General features: G+C 41.7%; 1 protein-coding gene across 1 annotated transcript in view; it reads right to left on the reverse strand.

Annotated features, from left to right (window-relative positions):
* The window catches only part of PLXNC1 (plexin C1), a 160,130-nt gene that overhangs the window by 64,660 nt on the left and 74,548 nt on the right, over positions 1-20,922 (reverse strand). Inside the window, exons 10-14 of the mRNA XM_011993157.1 lie at positions 12,046-12,185; positions 9,171-9,350; positions 5,886-5,973; positions 1,825-2,028; positions 1,519-1,704 (exon numbers count right to left, since the gene is read on the reverse strand). Of these exons, the coding sequence (XP_011848547.1) occupies positions 1,519-1,704; positions 1,825-2,028; positions 5,886-5,973; positions 9,171-9,350; positions 12,046-12,185 (798 nt within the window). The remainder of the gene's footprint in view (positions 1-1,518; positions 1,705-1,824; positions 2,029-5,885; positions 5,974-9,170; positions 9,351-12,045; positions 12,186-20,922) is intronic.

Consider the following 20,922-nt stretch of genomic DNA (forward strand, 5'->3'; position numbering starts at 1 on the left):
CCCCCCAACACTGGTGCTTTTTTCTCCATAGCAACTGCCACCAAGTAACACAATTTTTATTTATATTCTTCATGCTGTGTCTCTTTAGGGAACCTCCACAAAGGCAGATGTTTTTGTCTGTTTTATTCTCTGTCTGTCCCCATCACGGCATAGGCTCTCAGGAGCTATGTCATGACGGATGAAGAATGCTAACACTTGCTCTTCTCAACTAACAGGAAAGGTGGAAACACTGGTGAGTTGAGTTGTTGTTCCTTATTGTTTTCTTGAAACAGGGTCTTACTGTGTTGCCCAGATTTCTAGGGGCTCAAGTGATCCTCCTGCTTTGGCTTTTCAAAGTGCTGGAATTATAGGCATGACTTATCTCTCCCAGCCCAGTTGTTATTCCTGTTTTAAAACTTACTATTGGCTGGGCGCGGTGGCTCACACCTGTAATGTCAGCACTGTGGGAGGCCGAGGCAAGCAGATCACTTGAGGCCAGGAGTTTGGGACCAGCCTGCCCAACACAGTGAAACCCGGTCTCTACTAAAAATAGAAAAAATTAGCCAGGCGTGGTGGCGTGCACCTGTAATCCCAGTCACTTGAGTGACTGAGACATGAGAATCGCTTAAAACTGGGAAGCGGAGGTTGCTGTAAGCCAAGATCGCGCCACTGCACTCCCGCCTGGGTGACAGAGTGAGACTCTGTCTACAAAATAAATAAAACTTATTATTACCCCCATTTACCATACAGATGGACAAAGAGAGGCTCAGGAAACTCAAGTGATTTACCTAAGGCCACAGAGCTATTAACTGGAGCCACTGGGACATGAACACATTTTTGTTGTTGCCTTCCAGTCTGAAGTTCTTTTTCATTGTCTTTTATCCAATTATTTATGACAATAGATCAAAAAGAATTTATATAGGCTGTACAGAGCCTCATATGGCAGGAACACTATAAAGGGTGACTTCTGTTTCCCTTCTCAGTGGTCTCACATCTTTATTATGGGACATAAATATAGCAGTGACGGGTCCCCCAAACATATCTGGGAAAAGATTAATCGCAGAAAGTATGACTTCATGGTGAAGGAAGCAGGCTGTGACCCAGAGATTATCTGACTCCATCTGATTCTAATGCTACCCAGAGTGTGCTGAAGAGGCCCTTGTTTGTTTCGAGTTTCTGCTAAGACATGTCACCTCCGCATTTGAGAAAGGAGTGACAGCTCATTTGTCAATGGGTCTAGAGATTTTGCTTGCAGATGCTACTGTATAAATGTATGGCTAGAACAAAAGCTATCAAGACTCATTAGGATTATAGACAACGGTGTGTCCAATGCTTTGACATTCAAACAAGCACAGGGATGGATTCAGCCAGCTATTTTGGAGCTATTTTGCTTGGGCTAGCAGTACCAGCTTTGTTTATCTTCTATCTAAAGTGAGGATCTGAAGATCCATGAAAGATTCCATTCTGGCCTCTGGTTTAGCCAAGGAATTATCACAAAAATCAGGTAAAGACAGCAGGTGGGACTGCCAGGTCACTTACACGGACTTTCTTAGAAGAGTTGGCAATGGTGCTTGCAGTCTTGATGCCTTTAATTTTGCAGAGGATGGTGGTGAGATCTTGATTTCTAGTAATATTTTCAAAACTGCAATTTAATTGCCCATTTTCCCCATGGAAGAGAGTAATTTCAATGTCTTTTTTGGAAATGTTGAAGTTGTCGTTTTCTTTCTGTGAAGAATAAAATGAAGATGGAGAAGTCAGAGCACGTGTAGAAACTCACAAGCATAAACACACCTTTCCGGTCAAGGGGGCGGGGCAACATCCCACCCAGAAAAAAAAGAAACATACTTGAATTTTCACTTCCAGTTCTGTGTCCACCTCGGATTCTACCCGATACCCTGTGAATCTGGGGTCCTCCCGATACTGCAGGGTTCCACAGTCCAAGTAGGTGTCTTGTACTCTCAGCTTCACAGTGACATTCGTGCGCACTTTTGAACTCTTTAAACTGGGGGCTAAAAACCCGCAGTAAGTCGCCACACAATATTCAGAGACCTGGAGAAAAGAAAGGAACGTTTTAGTCACTTTGTGAATGAATGCCAGCTCTGATCTCTAAGAGCTAAGTGACCTGAGCAACTTAACTTCTTGGTGCTTCTGTTTTCTCATGTGTAACATGGGGCCAGCAATACTACTTCCCTCACAGGATTGACTTAACCCTACATTACATTAAATGAGGGCTACGTTAAATGAGATTATGCATGCTTAGAACAGGGCCCGGCACACAGTAAGCACTCAAAATGTGCTAGTGAATATTATGATATCATGAGTGACAATGAAAGCAGCTGGAAGGTTATGCCATGGGAAAAGAAACTAAGCTGAAAGCAGTAGGCTACGGAAAGGGGAAGATTCTGACCCAAGGGGCTTAGGTGTCCTTGGGGTGAGCCTGTCTGAGCCCTCGGGAACCACGAGAAAAGAAAAGTGTCCAACCCCCAGCAAGGGCCAGCTCCTGAAGCGATTGTTGCAGCTGAATCACTCTTTGTTGGGGGAACCTCCTGCAGGGCCTTAGCAGAAGTCACTAGCCACAAGAAGGAAAAGCCTTTTCAGGCGTAACAGAAAACAGGAACAATGCATCCCCCATGAAATGAAAAGCATGAAAACTGAAAACAATGCAGAAAAGGTGGCCTGATTTACAGGATTAAAACAAACAAAAAAAAAAACAAAAAAAACCATAAATAGGCTGGGCACGTGGCTCATGCCTGTAATCCTAGCACTTTGGGAAACTGAGGGAGGAGGGTTACTTGAGTCCAGGAGTTGAAGAACAGCCTGGGTAACATAGTGAGACCCTGTCTCTCTCTATATAAAAAAAAAAAAAAAATTTAAAAAGTTAGTAAATACATAATATAAACATATTGACATATATTGTCCTGTTTAGGTGTAAAGGACAGGCAGAGGAGGCTGCTGGGTTAAGGGAGGATGGCAACATTCTACAGAAAAGCAATGATAACCCATAAAAAGAAATTTGTCAGGTGGTAAAAAGTATTTTCCCCCATCCCCACCACCCCCTGATACTAGAGCATAAAAAAGACAATAGGAAGGGGCAATTGGTGGGAAAATAGGACGTGAAGAGCTGAGAGCTGGACAAGCACAACCTTCCATTCCCTTCACATCTTTCCAAACTCTACAGCCCGGAATCTCCTGCTCACATTTCTGTCCACAGGATGAAAACCACTGTCTCCACTGCCTCAGCAACCCTAACTCCTAGCAGGCTGGCTTCTTACTGAAGATGCCTTCTAGAAGGATTGCCGGCGAGAGGATCACCCAACCTCATTATCCTCAAGACTCTACAGTTCTGTACTCATGACCAACTCGCACCATGCGATTTGCTCTTTTTCACTGGTTTCTGAGCACCCTCTGGGCCACCTTCACGGCCCATCCTATTGTCTTTCATTCCTTAAAATGAAGCTTTACCACCAGTCCTAGGTGCTCTTTTCTTCCTCCTCTGTGCTCTCACTCCCATGATGTCACCCCCACTCTCCCTTTAACGATACTGCTATAAAGACAAGCTGGTCACCTCTAGCTTCACCATGCCCCAGCACTTGAGACCTGCTGTGCTAACCACAGCCCAAAGGGACCTGCTGTCAGCCCAGAGAGACTGCGGACGTCTCCGACACACCTGCACTGGCATGAGCATCCTCACCAGGCTCCCAGCCCTTCTTCAGTTCCTGCCTCTCCAAACTCAGCTGTGCACCATTGCCAAAATAATAACCGCCCTGCAGGAGGTTCCCCAACAAAGAGTGATTCAGCAGCAACAAGCGCTTCAGGAGCTGGCCCCTGCTGGGGGTTGGACACTCTCTTCTTTTCTCGTGGTTTCCCAGGACTCAAGACAGGACACCGAAGCCTTTTAGGTCAGAATTCTCCCCTTTCCCTAGTCTACTGCTTTCTGCATAGTCTCTTTTCCCATTGGTAACCTTCTGACTGCTTTCATCGTCACTAATTGTCTCGGTCCAGTGTGAGTCCAGTGCACCTAGACCTGTGTCACTTCCTGCTCAGAGATCTTCAGTGGCTCCCTGCTGCCTACAGAATTAAGGGCAAGTTTTCAGTCTGATGCCGCTTTTTGTGGCCCCAACTCAGCTTTACAGCTATCCTTCTTGCTCATTCCCGACCCACCCTCTAGGTTCCCACCAAGCAGGATTGAGTGACGTTCCCAGCAGGGGCCTGCAAGGACTCTGTCCTCTGTACCTGAACTCACCTCCCTGCTCTACCCAGCCCACTCCATACTGCAGGCATACTTCATCCCATCCATGTTTAATTGCTCTTTCATGTGAAAATACCTGGTGTCTTCTTGGACTCACAGGGTTTCTGAACAGTTAGGGAACCAGAGGACCTAGAACCTGATGATACTCTGTGCTGTCAACTTTTTAAATTTTTATTTTATAGAGATGGGGTCTCACTATGTTATCTAGGCTGGTCTCAAACTCCTGGCCTCAAGCAGTCTTCCTGCCTTGGCCTCCCAAAGTGCTGGGATTATAATCGTGAGCCACCACACTCAGCCTCAACTTTCAGTCCCAGTGTAGATTTGCTGCCTGCCTCCATGAAGGCAATATGACTATCTCACTTATCTTTTGTCCCTGCACCCAGCAAAATGTTTTGCCTGCAGTAGGTGCTCAAAAAATTCAGCTTGATTTGGGAACAGCAAGTGGGAGGGAGAGTAAGTCCACGAAAAACTCAGGCAATGCCTCTGGTCAGAGGGTCAAACTACATGAGTCATTCAGCTGGAGGTGTTCACACCATGGAGATGTGGCCTGGAGTCAGATACAGTGTGAGGCTTGGAAATGGCTCTGAACCGTGTCAGCAGGCGAATGTGTGCACGACAAGGCTGTGAGGACGGCCTATCAGGAGGCCCCCGGAATTTGGGTCTGAACCCACACTGTCCCAAGTAGGGAGCACGTCAGCCTTGGCAGGAAGTGGTCAGGCAGGGCCCCAGAGAGGCAGCCACCTCACATATCTCATCAAGGAGAGGGAAAAAGGGGAAGAAAGAATGGGGAAGGACATGTAGAAGTGTGTGCGAGTACACTTGGAGGCCTGACTTGTATGTGAAATCCCTCATCTCCCCTCTTGGCATCAGAAGCTTCCATCTAGAGCAGCCGTGTCCAGCCTTTTGAATGTGAGGACTTTTTTGCTTATCTGTGGTGGTGGGTATCACAGAAATGATGCACAAACATTTTTTAGCTCATCAGCTATCGTTAATGTTAGTGAGGCCCAAGACAATTCTTCCAATGTGGCCAAAGGAAGCCGAAAGGTTGGACACCCCTGCTCTAGAAGATCTCCATCCAGAGGCACTGGTGGGAGAACTGGGCAAGGGTGGAAGCCAGACCCCTCCTACCATTTCTGCTGTGGGGAGATGAAAGGGAAGAGAAGGTGACATCAGATGGTAGGGAACAAATTGGGTCGAGGAGAAGGAGAAGCACATGACAAGATTTCTGGGACCTTTGCAAGTCATCTAATCTCTGTGAACCCCAACTCTCTCTGTGCAATGGGAACACCACCACCTACTCTTCACAGAAATGCAATTTTTTATATCACACCTTAACCTTTCACGAAGAATTTTCACACATATTCATAAGCATTTCCTCATTAAGGTGACTTGCCACAAAACACATAAAAAGAAAATGTCAGGTCTTATTGTACCAAGTTCATTTCTCTTTCCTCATTGCTGCAACTAGAAATACTCAGCTACAAGGATAAGGTTTTATTATTTCCACTCTAGCACAGATAGTATATATGATAGCATAGGTAAAAGTTTATAACACCAAAGTCACAGAAATAAAAAATGCCCCCCAACAAAGCATAGTGTGATGAAAATAGAACCATCCTTGAAAACAACTATTGTTACAAAGCAGCTGGAGACTTACATTTATGTTTCCTTTTAATTCATGTGAAATGATTAAGTTGTCAATTACGTCAAAATTTCTGCCCATCATGGTTATATTCTGACCACCACTGCAAGGAATAAAAACAACAATAAGGGTTTCATAGCTAAAACACAGGCGTTTTGCGTTTATGAACAAAGCTATCAATTTATTCATGTTTAATATTAAACCCAATTATGTTTCAGAGCAAATTAATGAATTTTAATTTCAAATACAGGACAATTTTAGAAATCTTTTCAGGATACCAGTCACAAATTCAGGGGTTTCAAGATGCATAAATATAAAAATTCCGGTCAGATCCTATTTTAATTCTAGGAAAATGCCCAGATTCTTTGATGGAATTTGAATTTTGTTGTGTGTCATATCGCCACATATAATCAGATCAGGAGCTGTACCTTGAAAAGGTTTCACTAAACAGAATTTTGTTTGATTACTGTTTAATCTATATAAAGATGCTTCAATCTAACAATTTTCAAAATCAAACTCCTAACCTACCAATGATACGCTATTTAGAGAGACAGGAAACACTTTGGGCAAGGTAAAATTACAGATGACATTAAAAGTGTAAATTCCTATTTGGTACGCCATATAAATAACAGCTACATTCTATCTCTCTAAAACCAAGTCAAATAACTTCACGTTTCTCAGTGCATATAAGCGAAGCGGTCACTGGGTGTGAAATAAACAGCTGTCCACAGCTCTGGCTGCCCTTGTACCCCTGTTCATGTAGGTCACCAGACACTCATTCTAGGGGACAAGAGCCTGGGTATGTCAGGTCCAACAGCCAGCTGAGCCCCTGATGACAAGACCAGGAGGCGGGCCTGAGCAACCCAATTTGTGTAGGGCAGAGTGAAGACACTGATCTCTGAATCCTCCAGCCACAATGGGGACGGGCTGAGTTGGCCTCATGCCAGTCTATAGCCATTACTAGAAAACCAAGCCAAGCGTGCTGTCCCGATGGCCAGCATTTAGGGCCACATTCTTGTTCAAGGCACAGTGACCCAGGAGCAGCCAAGACACACAGGCTCAGAATGTCACAGGTGACAGGACAGTAAGGAGCCTCTTACTTTATAGCAAAGCAGGATACTGCAGTGGCTCAGAGCCCAACCTCCTAGTCCCGGCTATCTGGGGGCTGGGGTGAGTCGTTTGAACCCTTTTCCTCCCCTAGTTCCCTCATTTGCAAAAGGGACAAGCCATAGCAGATCTCATAGATTTGTTGTGAGTATGAACCTAGTCAATAGATGAGCACACCAGGCACGTGGGGCATGCCACATCAATGTCTCCTTTTATATGGAGAATGGAATTGGTCCTAGAGTGGGGGATGTCATGCTAGAGCCTTGGTTTTGAAATTTCAGTTCCTCTTATCTTACTATTATGGACTGAATTGTGACCCCATAAAATGGGTATGTTGAAGCCCTAACTCCCAGTGCCTGGGAATGGGACTGTATTTGGAGATGTGGGTGGTTAAACAGGTAATAAAGGTTAAACGAGGTCACTGGGGTGAGCCCTAATCCAACACGACTGATGTCCTTATAAAAAGAGATTATCCCAGCTACTCAAGAGGCTGAGGGTGGAGAATCGCTTGAACCCGGGACACAGAGGTTACAGTGAGTCAAGATCCTGCCACTGCACTCCAGCCTGGGTGACAGAGTGAGACACTGTCTCAAAAAAAAAAAAAAAAAGAAGGGAGATCTGTACAGAGAGACAGAGGGAAGACCACGTGAAGACATAGGGAGAAGATGACCATCTACAAGCCAAGGTGTAAAGCCTCAGGAGAAACCAAGCTTACCAACACCACGATTTCAGCCTCCAGAACTGGGAGAAAGAAATTTCTGTTGTTTAAGCCACAAAGGCTGTGGCACTCTATGTCCACCCTAGCAAACTAATATAGCCACCTCTCTCTTGATCTTAAATAAGAACATTAAAAGTGATTTTTTTTCTTCCCCTCCTTTTCTTCTTCTTCTTCTTTTTTTAACAAAGCTTTGTCTGTAGGTTTATCTAGAGAGTACTTTGAAAACTAGCTTCGTACTGTGTCGGGCAAAGAAAATATCATTAGGATTTTAGTCCTAAAGAGATTTAGGAATAAAAATATTATGAAAGTGAATTCAAATTCAACTAAGGGGAATCTTTATTGTAGAACTCTTCACAATAACCAAGATAGGTACTCAACGGATTAGAGGATAAAGAAAATGTGGTACCTAAACACAACGGAGTATTATTCAGCCTACAAAGAAGAATGAGATCCTGTCATTTGCAACAACACAGATAGAACTGCAGGACATTACGTTAAGTGAAATAAGCCAGGCACAGACCGACAAATGTTGCAGGTTCTCACCCATATGTGGGAGCTGAGAAAGTTGGTCTGATGGAGATGGAGAGTAGAATTATGGGTATCAGAGGCTGGGAAGGGTGGTGTGGCAGGGTCAGAAAGGGATAAAGAGGGGTTGGTTAATGGCTACAAAAATACAATGAGATAGAATAAGATCTAGTGTTCAGTAGCATAGTAGGGTGTCTATAACTCACAATAATTTATTGCATATTTAAAAATAGCTAGAAGAGTAGAATTGGAATGTTCCTAACAGAAATAAATGATAAATGCTTGAGACGATGGATACACCAATTACCCTGATTTGATGATTACATATTCACTGTATGATTGTAGAAAAAATATCACATGTGCCCCATAAACATGTCCAAGTGTTATGCACCCATGAAAATGTAAAAAATACATAATAGTAATAAATAAAAACATTCAACCAGAGAGAGAAATGTTTTTCTTAACATATTGGATTTATCTGGGCAAGTTTATTTTGGGGTTTCCATCTCCCCCTTAGGGAACATCTTCAAAATGTTGATTCTGCTTTTCATTTTGATAGCTCCCAATATTTCCCCCAAAGAATTCAAAACAGCTTACTCTAAAGACTGTAAAATGAAAGAGGTAAGAAAGAAGCATTTTATTATGAGCAGGAGGGACACATAGTAAAGAGTGTTATATATCTATATCAAAAACCTAGACCAACATTTCAGCTGTGAGTTTCCCAGCAGCCATGGTGAAGAGAAAAAGATGTGCTCATAGCATTCACAATGAGCATGGGAAGCAAATGCCTTGTCAGGTATGCATTTTTCTAGGAATAAATCCTAAGGAGAACTCGGTGAGAGGAATTTGGAATGACTACTGTTTCTGAATTTACTTGAATAAATCAATGATCTTTGTGCATATGACCCTTAACCACAATGAGAGAAAAAGATTATGAATCTAGAAAGTACCTGATCCAGGTGGTAGCAGGAAATATAAGGGAACAATGTGGCAGAGCAATGTAGGATAAGGATCCCACAGAAGAGCAGTTCCCACCATCAAACTGGATACACACATCCTTCATTTCTTTCCGGCTTGATGGAAGAGAGAATTTCATGTGGGTGTCATTTAGCACATGGCTAACCTGTATCCTAGAAAGGAGTAGAAAAAGAACTCTCACATGACACAGACACTTAGCACAGTTGATTACCCAAGGTGACAGCAGATGAATTTCACTTGAACTACAACACTTCATGAAGGAGCAGAGTAGCTGCAGGCAACTACTGACTCATCAGGGGCCAATGACCCAAGTTGGGTATTATTAGGGGCTGGGTTCCTCTTTCTTTAGTACATTTTTATCTTTCTTATTTGCATTGCCCTCAGAACTGAGAAAGGAAAGAGGTGTAACCATTGCCTGGAAGAAGTACTAATAGAAAGCAGAACATGAACTGGGGGTTACATTATATTAAGAATTACAGATAATTCTGTTGAGTATCATAATGGCATTATGCTTATCTGTTAGAGAGATAATGAAGTATCTAACAGTGAAGGATATGGTGTTTGGTTCTCATCATGCCCCGCCCCCCCCAAAAAACCCCAGATAAGATAGATGAAGCAAAATTGGCAAAATGTTGATAGGCTTTGAAACGGGGAATGGCTACAGAGAGGCTCATTACACTCATTTCTCTTGTATGTTTGAGTTTCCACAATAAAAAGCTTAAGGAAAAAAAGCCCTAGTCAAGCACTGAGAGGGTAAAATCCAGCACCAGACAGAGATGGAAATTCTGCCATTCAAAGGGGGCCTAAACCAAGAGCCCAGGCATCTCAGAATCAATCAGCATCGGGGCCAACCTGCCCCCTAAGGAGTCTCCAGGCTGGGACTTAGCTGGGGCTGTCCAGGGTGCTCCCGACGTCCAACAGGAGCTGACGCTTGGCGCCCTTTCAGAGTCAGAGCGAAGCCTTCTCCGACATTCCCGCTGTCACCTGCAGCTTCCTCTGTGTGTGTACAATGACCCTCTAAAACACAAATCATTAAGCCTGGGTTGTGTCTGAATAATGCTCAGTATAATCATGCTACATGAGAATCTATTATTACTACTTAAAGGCCATGTGCATGATGATTAACTTTAAAGCTATCACTAACCCTTTAGGATAAGGCAAATTCAAAAACATCTGAGTCAGTTTGTACTTACACCACCTCAAACGCTCATTTTCAGGTTTATATTCAGAGCAAAGCTCTAGGAAATTTATCATATAGTGGTTGAACATTAAAATTCAAACTTGTTTATAAATTTTAGAAGAAGAGAGGTGAAAATGTAGATCATTCCACTACTAGTATTTTTCTCTTTAAAATAATTCCCATTTTAAAAGTACTATATGGAAAGAGCTTGGGATTATAGCCTGGGCTCAGGTATAGGATTAACTGAGTATTATGTTGACTGCTTGTGAACCTGGGTTCACCACACAGATGTGGTTACGAAATGCTACATGCAGGAAGGTCTCCTAGTCATTTAATTTAATAACTGCAGTATCTCAAGACACATTCGGAATTAAAATGAGAACATAAAGAGTCAGAAACAGGGTAATGCTCTGAAAAACTACTTATTTTCCATGAAGTTGATTGCCTTTCAGTGAATACACAGGTGTCTAACTTCACAGATTTCGCTACACAAAATGAAAGATTTTTGCAATAAGGTATTTAGCCAGGATAAACAGCACAAAAAAAAAAAACCTATGTTGCATAGATACAGCCTCTAATGTGTGCTTGATAATTCTGGCAAATAGCAGAACACAGGCAAGCCACCGATGAGCAGCTTTTTTCATCAAGATCACAGAGATTCCAGATTTACTGCTATGAGGGGAAGGGCATGGCAGTGATGTGCAGAACATGAATTAAAGCAGAAAATTCGGTAAATAAGCATGGCAGATTAGAATGCTGTACAAATCTGTTTTAGTAGTTAAAAACCAAAACATCACGCTTCAGCAGATTGTCTTAAATGCATTTCCATGATGAAAATAAGCTTAGTATTATACTCTATGTAGACTGTAACATCTTTTACTTCAAATTAGCCCAAACTTATACAAGTTAACAAGCAGAAAACTCAAATAATCTGTTGTGTTATTTAATGACTGCAGTTATCACATCTCTTCTTTTTTTTTTTGAGGGGGGAGTAACCATTTGCACAAGGACATCGGTGGAAATTGAAAATTCTTTCTCCAAGTTTCACCGATGGGATGAGTCTGGGAAAGAAGTGACAGAAATAATAATGTTCAAGGGATACACTGACCAGATATTTATGTTGGGGTGTTCTTTTTTTACTAACATTATATGTAGTAGAAATTTAATTTTTGGAGGCTGAAACCAAACCAGTAAAGAGAAGGCTACAAAGAACAAAATGTCCACATAGAATGGATCCAAGAGCTTTTGTTTTTTCAACTTTGGGTGGCACATTGGAAGAGTTGCTCCAAAAAATTCCCCATCAAATTTCGAGGTACTCAACTGTTTTTCCAAGTGTATCACCTAAAGAATGATGTTTACTACTCCATATACTTGATTTTGTTACTGAAGATGAATCAAGACCCAAAACAGGCAACATCCTGAAATGACTATATACTGAGATTTTTGGGGAATAACACAGAACAGAGTCTCTCACAATGAACTTGAGATCAGTTGTGAAAATTATTTTACGTGTTGGAATTATGTTATGTCAAATACTCTGACTAATTGGTCTGCTTTGGTGCATGGCAATAATTTGACTATATAAAGGTTATAATCACATTGATATTCCTTTGGCACAGGTTTGAGCTTTATGTTACCCGGGATAAATTATTAGTATTTCGACTCACACATCCTTATCACAGGTACTGGTTCCTTTCAGGATCATTGTGATGTTCGATGCCCGGGTAAAGTTTGCTCCCGTTACTATCACGTTGCTTTTCCCTAATGTCGATACTTTCTGTGGCTCAATGGACTTAATGTAGAAGACCTATTGGAAACAAAAGATTAAAACAGGAGATCAAAGCTAAGAAATGGCATCACTCCAAAAAAAAAATCTGTTTATGCGCTGCAGTTCGAAGAAATCACTGGGAAATTACAACATTTTGCAAACACAAGCAGACAGTGTTTAATGAAATCAATGAATTCAAGGAAGAGTGCTGCAGATTTATGTCTCTCAACATGTGACAGCATGAGGTCAAACCAATTAGTTTTTGTCTCACAAGACAGTTGAAAATACAGTTGAAGAGTCTGACATTCTGTCTGAAGAGCGAGGTATCACTAGAGTTTTCAAAATGTTCACTGCCTTACAGCCTCTGGAGGCTCACAATGTAAGCAAAATCAAAGAAAAGAGAGTACATTGACCATAGGCCAATGACAGACTCATCATTAAGTTGAAATAAATGTCATTCCAGATAAATTTAATTCCCAAGAAAGCAGTTCATATTTTTGTTACAGTGAAGCTATTTGAATCCAGGAGGATACTGCAGGGGGAAAAACCTCAAGAAATCAACCTGTTCAGTCAACTAATATCAAGCAGTTGGATGTCTGAACCACTGTGGCCAACCATGGTTTGTAGATACCACAACCTCCTTCTTGGTATGCAATTTCAATAGATTTTATCAGGCCTAAGGTCAAGAACATGTCCCTTGGAGTCCCTTGCTACCTAGCTTCATATCATGTAGGCGAATGCCACCTTACTTCTCCATTTGTGATGTCTAATCAAACTCTCCCTTAAAAAAAAAAAAAGCCCTTTATTTGATAGCAAGAATCATTTTCCCTTTTCAAGATAAAACAGTCCTGATTTCTTTCACTTTTCTGTTACAGATGCTACTGTCTATCATTCTGATAATTTTACTGTTCTTTTGTAGACCATTTTCAGCAAGTCTGTATTCTTCTATAATATGGAGACCAAAACAGGACATAAGATTCTAAGACTCTAGCCAACAGAAAGTCCAGCAGATCTTCAGCAAGAGTGAACATCATTCTCACACTCTTTTTTCCCCCTATATAGTATCCTCTGCCATCACAGGATATACTCACAGTCTTGATATTTGAAAATGACCCCAAGGACCAGGGATGCTTAATCACATGACATTTGGTGAAATTCTAAATGCTGAGTGCATCCACTTGGAGGACCAAGTCCAAGAAGAAGCCCCTGAGCCACTGGGAGAAGTCCGTGATGTCCAACACCTGCCTAATACCTGCTTCTTGAAGCAATTGAGTATCCTCTGCTCCTTTGTGCATGGAACACTCATCGGGGTGGCATTGCTGGGCTGCAGGGGCTGCCTATCCTGCTGAAACAGACGTTTTCTCATTCTGCTCCTCGGCACACACAGGTGCTACACGGCCCGGCAGTCCCCATCACTCATCAGCGCTTTGGATTGGTTTTGCAGATTGAGGTAAATTCATCGTTAATGTCATCAAAGCAATGATGTAACGTGACACAGAATTGATTTTGGTAGCAGAATTCATTTTAATCACTTTGTGAAGGACGTTAGCCCTGTATTTATAGAATCACTAAGGGCCTGAAAGGGTCACTTTAATTATTCTGTTATACTTGACTGCATTTTATGGGGGAAATTATCTGCTAGAGTGGTACTTGGAATGGGGGGATTAGCAAAGCCTTCAAGATAAATCTCTTGCAAATGTCAAGTGTGCGTTATATAGCAAAAGGCTTACTCTTCGCTCTTACATGGTGACAGCTAAGAGAGCAAGTGTTTACTGAGCACCTACAGGGTCCTTAGGCCAGATGTTGTGGGGGACACATGATCTATGTGTGCACTGGATCAGGAGTTGGCAAACTATAGTCTGTGGGCCAGATCCTGCCCGCTACCTGCTTTTACATGGCCCATCACAAAATGTCAAAAGAAGAATAATATTTCATGATATATAAAAACACATGAAATTCAGATTTCAGCACCTATCAACATTTGTCTGGGTAGTGTCTCTGGCTGCTGTTCCCTGCAGCAGTTGAGTGGAGTAGCTGTAGCAGAGACCATACGGCCCGCAGAGCCTAAAATATTTACTGCCTGGCTCTTTGTAGAGAACATTTGCTGACCTCTGCTCTAGAGGAGGCCACTGGCTTCTTAGGGGAGCAAGATAGAATTTTTTTTCTTTTTTTATGTAAACCTCAGTGCAGACTCACATTTGCATCCAAGTCAACTATGATTCCGAGGTTTCTTTTCTTTCTAGATAGTCCTTCCTGCTTCTTATATTTATACTGTTGATGTCTGCTGAAGCAAAATTTTCAAACATGCCAAGTAAATGCTACTTCTCCACTCTCTGCAGAGGATAAAGAGAGCCTTACAACTAATGTAAAAAAGATTTTTTAAGGAAGTTATATTTTGCTCCTTAAATGGCTCTGCGAACACCGTCAGAGGACGCGCCACATCATCTTATTAACTTTTTATTTCCCTGAGTGGAGACAGCCTTGCTACTTCAAAAAGATTTCAAACCCCTACTGTGTAGAGAAGTTTCCCTTGGCCGTCTAGGAAGGGATCCAGCCCTGGCCTGTCTTGTGAAAGTGGGTGCTTCCAATCTGCTTTCAAACAGGGTCAGATTAGTTGTATTTTGTTTGCTGATAGAACCTCTTCTAATTTTAATAAATGGGTTAAAGAGCTACCAGGAGGACCTTCCTAAATAAATAGTGCAGGTATAAAACAACATTTTAAAAATAAAAGATCGGGTTAGCTCTATGGCTGCACTGTATGGCTGCAACAATTCTTAGAAATACATTCTTTCTTTTTACCAATAAAGATTTTGAAAAATCCAGTACAGACAAAAGAGCAAAGAATCATCTCCCCATAAAGGTTCTACACATTCAATATTTTCGATCAATTCTGTATTTTTATCAAGAGGTTTTAATTCATAAAATCTAGCATATAGTAGCCAGCCCTACAAGCTTATACATTTCAGAGGGGGTTAATTTTAAAACATAATCGAGCTCAATACAAAGAGACAAATTCTTGCAGCCCTGTAGTGGGATTCCTCCCTCACCCTATGTCCAAGGATTTCTATATATCAAATCAAAATACTATGGACTATAACCAACACAGCCCTATGTTTTCCAGCAATTAACTTCAGAATAGTCTACTTCCTGTAGGTTACATTTTAAAGAATTCAGGGTTATTTTAAAACGGCTGCACAATTTGAACTTACTTAATAAACTACTATGAGCTCTGGTTTTTACTCCCTGTTTTGTATAAGAAAGCACATTAGAAACTGGTTAATTAGGAGATTTATAGAATACCCAATCCTTTTTATTTTTTATTTTTAACTAAGTCATTATAGGATATTGGAAATAGCACAACCACTAAGAAATAGTTATCTTTGAAAAGGTCTAAGAGGATTACTTCTGACAGTAAGAGTACCTTTTGTGAAGTCTGACGTCAACACAATTCAAATTACCATGACATTAATGGAGAAAATACTGCTATGATTGAAAAGAATATTGGAAAGAGGTACATTAGGAGGGCTCAGTTTATTAAGGCCAAATTGTACTCTATTAATCTGTTACAAGAAATCTGAATAGAGCAAAGCTCTCTTTAGGCCTGGACCTGAATCAACACTCAGTAAAACATCTCTCGGATTTTCACTGGTGAAATTAGTTCAAACAGGACTAGATAAAAAGTCACATGGATTCAAAACCAGCTGGAAATCTGAAACCGAAGGACATTAGAGAGATGAAAGGTAGCACAACTAATTAAAGGAAAGAGTCCTGGAGGGCCCTATAGGAGTGAGTATTCGGTTCAGGATTATTTAACATCTCTATTAATGACTGAGAAGACGATGGAACTAATATATTAATGAAATGTATAAATTGATAAGAGTGGTAACCAGCAGTGGAAATGGGAAAAAGTAAAAGGAGGTGATATATGGAAAGAAAATAGCAAAATACAGGTCCACTCAAGAAAAATTAGAGCGTGAAATGGAACAAAATGGTTATCCATTTGATGCTTAGCCCCTGGGACAAACGCCTTTTCACGGGGGCCCCTGGTACAGGCTCCAGAGAACTTGAAATGTGATTTCAGTTGGCCCTGGAAATGCCAATAGTGAGCAGTGCCTCTGGACACAGAGCTTGAGACTTCCAGGGAGAAGGTGACAGACCAATGCCCTGTGTGAAGAGATCAAGACTCACTTCTCTGAGCTGTAGACTCTAAAAGGAGGCTGACTTGGCTGCCAAGCCCACCCTCTGAACAACCCGCCAGTCCTCTTCGCACTTGAGCCTTCTGAGTGTGGCTCCCCAGACCTGGACTGGGTGACCAAAAACTCCAGGGCCAGGGAGGGCAGCTCTTCCCAGCCAGTGGAGGGCCCTGATTCCACTTTAAACCCAGTCCCTCAAAGTCCACCCCTTGGCCGAGATTCAACTCATGCATGAGATTCTTGCTGCTCCCCTCTCCCCAGGGCCTCAGTTGCCTCACTAAGCCTCTTCTGCTCTCCCTGTCTTGGAGTAGATGCCCAGCTGTGCCTGGGTCTGACTCCTTCCCTCTGACCACACCCTGCCCCAACCTTTTCTCCCATGTCTTTGAGGTTAATACACTCCTCCCACATCCTGGCCAGGTTGGAGGTCTTACTCCCATCCTACATGTGTGGCATGGATTGGGAGCAGGCTTTGACAGTCTAATGCCAAGAGAAGCCAATATTAGAGTCCTTTCTTCCAGGCTGACTTTTATTAATATCTTCAGTAGTATGGTTTAACCAATGTTTATATTCAATTTAGGGCATACAATGTAGGGTAATGGTTAAAACTATGTTGAGTCAGATTACCTGGATTCATATCTCTTACCTACCATTTACTCTCTCTGAGCTAAAATTTCCTCATCTATAAAATGGGGAAAATAGGTCCATTGTGAGGCTTAGATACTCTGAGCAAAGGGCATGGCACAGGCTCAGCAAATATTAACTACCACTGTTCAGTTGAGTACATTCTGGCATTCTCTCTTGTATCTTTTTCTGTTGTGCACATTCAACTGCTTCATGAAAATGAATCTTATTTCCTCCAAAATACTGTAAGTTCTACCATGTAAGCTCCATGCAGTCACACATTTTGCCTCCCTGTTTAGCACATAGTAGTTGCTCAACAAACAAATTTTGAATAAATGATTGTAAGTTAATTCTACATTACCTGGCCCTATGCTAGGCCCATAGAAGCTACTTAGCAAGGTATATGTGAAATTTAATTTCACTCTTGAAGGCAAGGTCCCCAAAAGCATTCATTTGGATTGCTCGTGAGAGATCAAAAATGCATATTTAAAAGTGATGGAGAGGCTGGGTGCGGTGGCTCACGCCTGTAATCCCAGCACTTTGGGAGGCTAAGACAGGCAGATCACCTGAGGTCAGGAGTTCGAGACCAGCCTGGCCAACATGGTGAAACCCTGTCTCTACTAAAAACAGAAAAAATTAGCCGGGCATGGTGGCGAGAGCCTGTAATCCCAGCTACTTGGGAAGCCAAGGCAGGAGAACCACTTGAACTGGGGAGGCAGAGGTTGCAGTGAGCCGAGATTGTGCCATTGCACTCCAGCCTGGGCAACAAGAGTGAAACTCCATCTTGCGGGGGAAAAAGTGATGGAGGAAGAGAAGAGGAGGTGCAAGGTAGAGAAAGAACCATTTGAATGTAAATTGCCAGGAGATATGACTTTGTATGGTTTATTTCTGCCCTACAGTGATAAGCATATTGAGGTAATAACAAATATTAGAATGACATCACATCATAAATCTTCCCAATCTCTCCTTGAATGCACAAAAGAGAGGGGAGCTATCACTGGTCTCAGTGGGTGAAGACACCAGATATGAGAATGTTAAGAAATGGAAGGAGAAGTGGTCAGGGCAGGGTCACAGGCCAACGGTCCCTGACAAGGTTTCAACTACTAGATACGTGGAGAGAAACAGACAGACGGTCAGACACTGGCCTTTATAGCTTGAAATACTCCTCCTCCAAGGTCATACATAGGTTTTTGAGCTCATTTCTCTATTGTGGTCACGCTTTTCTGTAACGCAGCCCCCTTGGCAGATGATGCTATACGTTTCAGGGTCAGGATACAGGGGTAGGTCTTGGGGTCATGAAACAGTGTGAGGGCTACCGGTCTAGGAGGGATTCAACCAGGACCCTACCTCATAAGTACCAGATCCTTGGATAAGCAAACTCATACACTAAAAAAATAAAATAAGACATCTTGAATAGCATTCCATTGCCACTGAAGAATAAAGTCAGCACTCATAGGGCTGGTATGTAAGGCCCCCTATTTGTAGGCTCCAGGGTCATTTCAACCTTGGGTCTCACAATTTCCTGCATCCTCTGTGCCTACCTAGGGTTTCCTCTAGTGTGTGTCCTGGAATCTTCTGGCTCCTACCCCCACACTGTGCTTATGCCGGTTCCTCTGCTTCGAATACCCGCATTCATGTGTCTGGATGCTTCTTGTCCTCAAAGGTGGGCTGAAATGCCATCTGCATCAATCAATCCATCCATCAATCAAAGACTTAACCAACCACACTGATTAAGTGTTTTCAACTTCAAGGCACTGGGTTTAAGCAAACAGGAAGGACTAAGACAAAGCCCCAGGCACAGAGAGGCTCTCTGTATACTTTCTGGTACTTTCTCTATGTTAACATTTTTAAAATCTTGTATTGTTACTCATGTACTCATGGATAAGATTCTTGAGACTGATGGCCAGAGATGTGCCTGATTCATCTGAATCCTCCTCATGGAATCTGTGGAGATCAGTATAATTGCATCTAATAGGCATGCAATAAATGCCTCTGGAAAGAATCAACCCAAGTTCAGGATGCTAGAAGCCTAGGACAGTACCTGCTCCATTCCTAGTGCCTAGCACACCGGAAGTACTCAGTACCTATGTGGTGTGGGCAGATGCATTGAAGCAAAGCTGTGAGTGACTTCTTTGGTAGAGAAAGAATCACAAAGACATTGGGTGCTTTGTTCAAGGCCAACATGAAGACCCAAAGTGGAAACCAGAATGTTACACATTCCACCTGATAATGAAAGACAGCAGTGTTTCACAGAGCACGAGAAATCCCTCCTGTGACAAATAACACTCCATTCCCTATCAAACAAAAGAGAGATTCTGTTCTGAGTCACATATTTAAAGAAAACATGTCAGGATCAACAAAATGTCTCTCTCCATACTTAGAGGGGTAATCCACAGAGAAGCAATGAAAACAGATCTGGGCTTTTGTTTATTTTCAGCCTTCTCCTTGTCTTGTGGTGACCCCAATCCTTTTAACCACACAGTTCAAAGGGTGCAGAGAGATGCACTGCAGGAAACCAGGATGTAGTGACTTTATGATATTTGTCTTCAAAATTAAAGAAGTTTAAAAAGCCGCTGCCTGGACCACGACTCAGCGATAAAAAGGAATGAATTATTGATACATAAAAGAACTTGGATGAATTTACAGAGAATTATGTTGAGTTAAAAGAGCCAGTCCCCCAAAGGGTACATCTGGATGATTCCGTTTATATAAAATTATTGAAATGATAAAATTATAGAAATGGAGCCGAGATCAGTGGTTGCCAAGCATCAGAGATGGAGAATGGGAGGGAGGAGGGAAATGGATGTGACTGTGAAAGGGAAACCTGGGGAGCCTTGTGACGATGGAGCTGTTCTGTGTCTTGACTGCTGTCAACGTCAATATCCTGACTGTGATGTTGTGCTATAGTTTTGCAAGACAGCACTATTGAAGGGAACTGGGTAAAAGATGTTAACTATTATTGTCTCACAAGTGCATGTGAATCTACAATTATCTCAAAATTAAAAGTTTATTATTTTCTAAAACCATCTTGAAAAAGAAAAACAAAGTTGAAGGATTCACATTTCCTGATTTCAGAATTTACTTTACAAAGCTACAGTAATCAAACAGTGCAGTACTGCCATAAAAACAGACACAGACCAACAGAATAGAAAAGAACACCCGGAAATACACTCTCACAAATATGGTGAAATGATTTTCAACAAGGGTGCCAAGACCATTCAATGGGGAAAGGACATTTTTTTCAACAAATGATGTTGGGAAAACTGGATATCCACATGCAAAAGAATGAAGTTAGATCCATTTCTTATGCCATATATAAAAATGAACTCAGAATAAATCAGGGACCAAAATGTAAGTGCTACAGACCTTTATTAATAAATATAGAAAGAAAGTTTCATGACACTGAATTTGGCAATGATTTATTGGATCTGACACCAAAAGCATGGGCAATAAAAGAAAAAAAAAATGAACTGGACTTTATCAAAATTAAAAAATCCGTGTATTATAGGACATAGTGAACAGAATGAAAAGGAAACCTATGGAATGGTAGAAAATATTTGCAAATGATATATCTGATAAGGGGCTGATATCCAGAATACATAAAGAACTCCTACAACTCAACAATGACAAAAATAACCCAATTTTAAAAATGGGCAAAGGACTTAATTAGATGTTTCTCCAGAGAAGATATACAAATGGCCAGCAAGCATATACAAAGATGCTCAATATCATTAATCATCAAGCAAATGCAAATCAAAATCACAATGAGATACCACCTGACACACATTAGGATGGCTACTATCAAACAAATCCGAAAATAACAAGTGTTGGTGAGGATGTGGCAAAACTGGAACCCTTGTGCACCGTTGGTGGGAATGCAAAACGGTATTGTTGCTATGGAAAACAGTACAACAATTCTTTAAAAAACCAAAAAGAGAATTATAATACAATCCAGTAATTCC

Source organism: Mandrillus leucophaeus, unplaced genomic scaffold (assembly GCF_000951045.1).
Source record: "Mandrillus leucophaeus isolate KB7577 unplaced genomic scaffold, Mleu.le_1.0 Scaffold427, whole genome shotgun sequence".
Lineage (NCBI taxonomy): Eukaryota > Metazoa > Chordata > Mammalia > Primates > Cercopithecidae > Mandrillus > Mandrillus leucophaeus.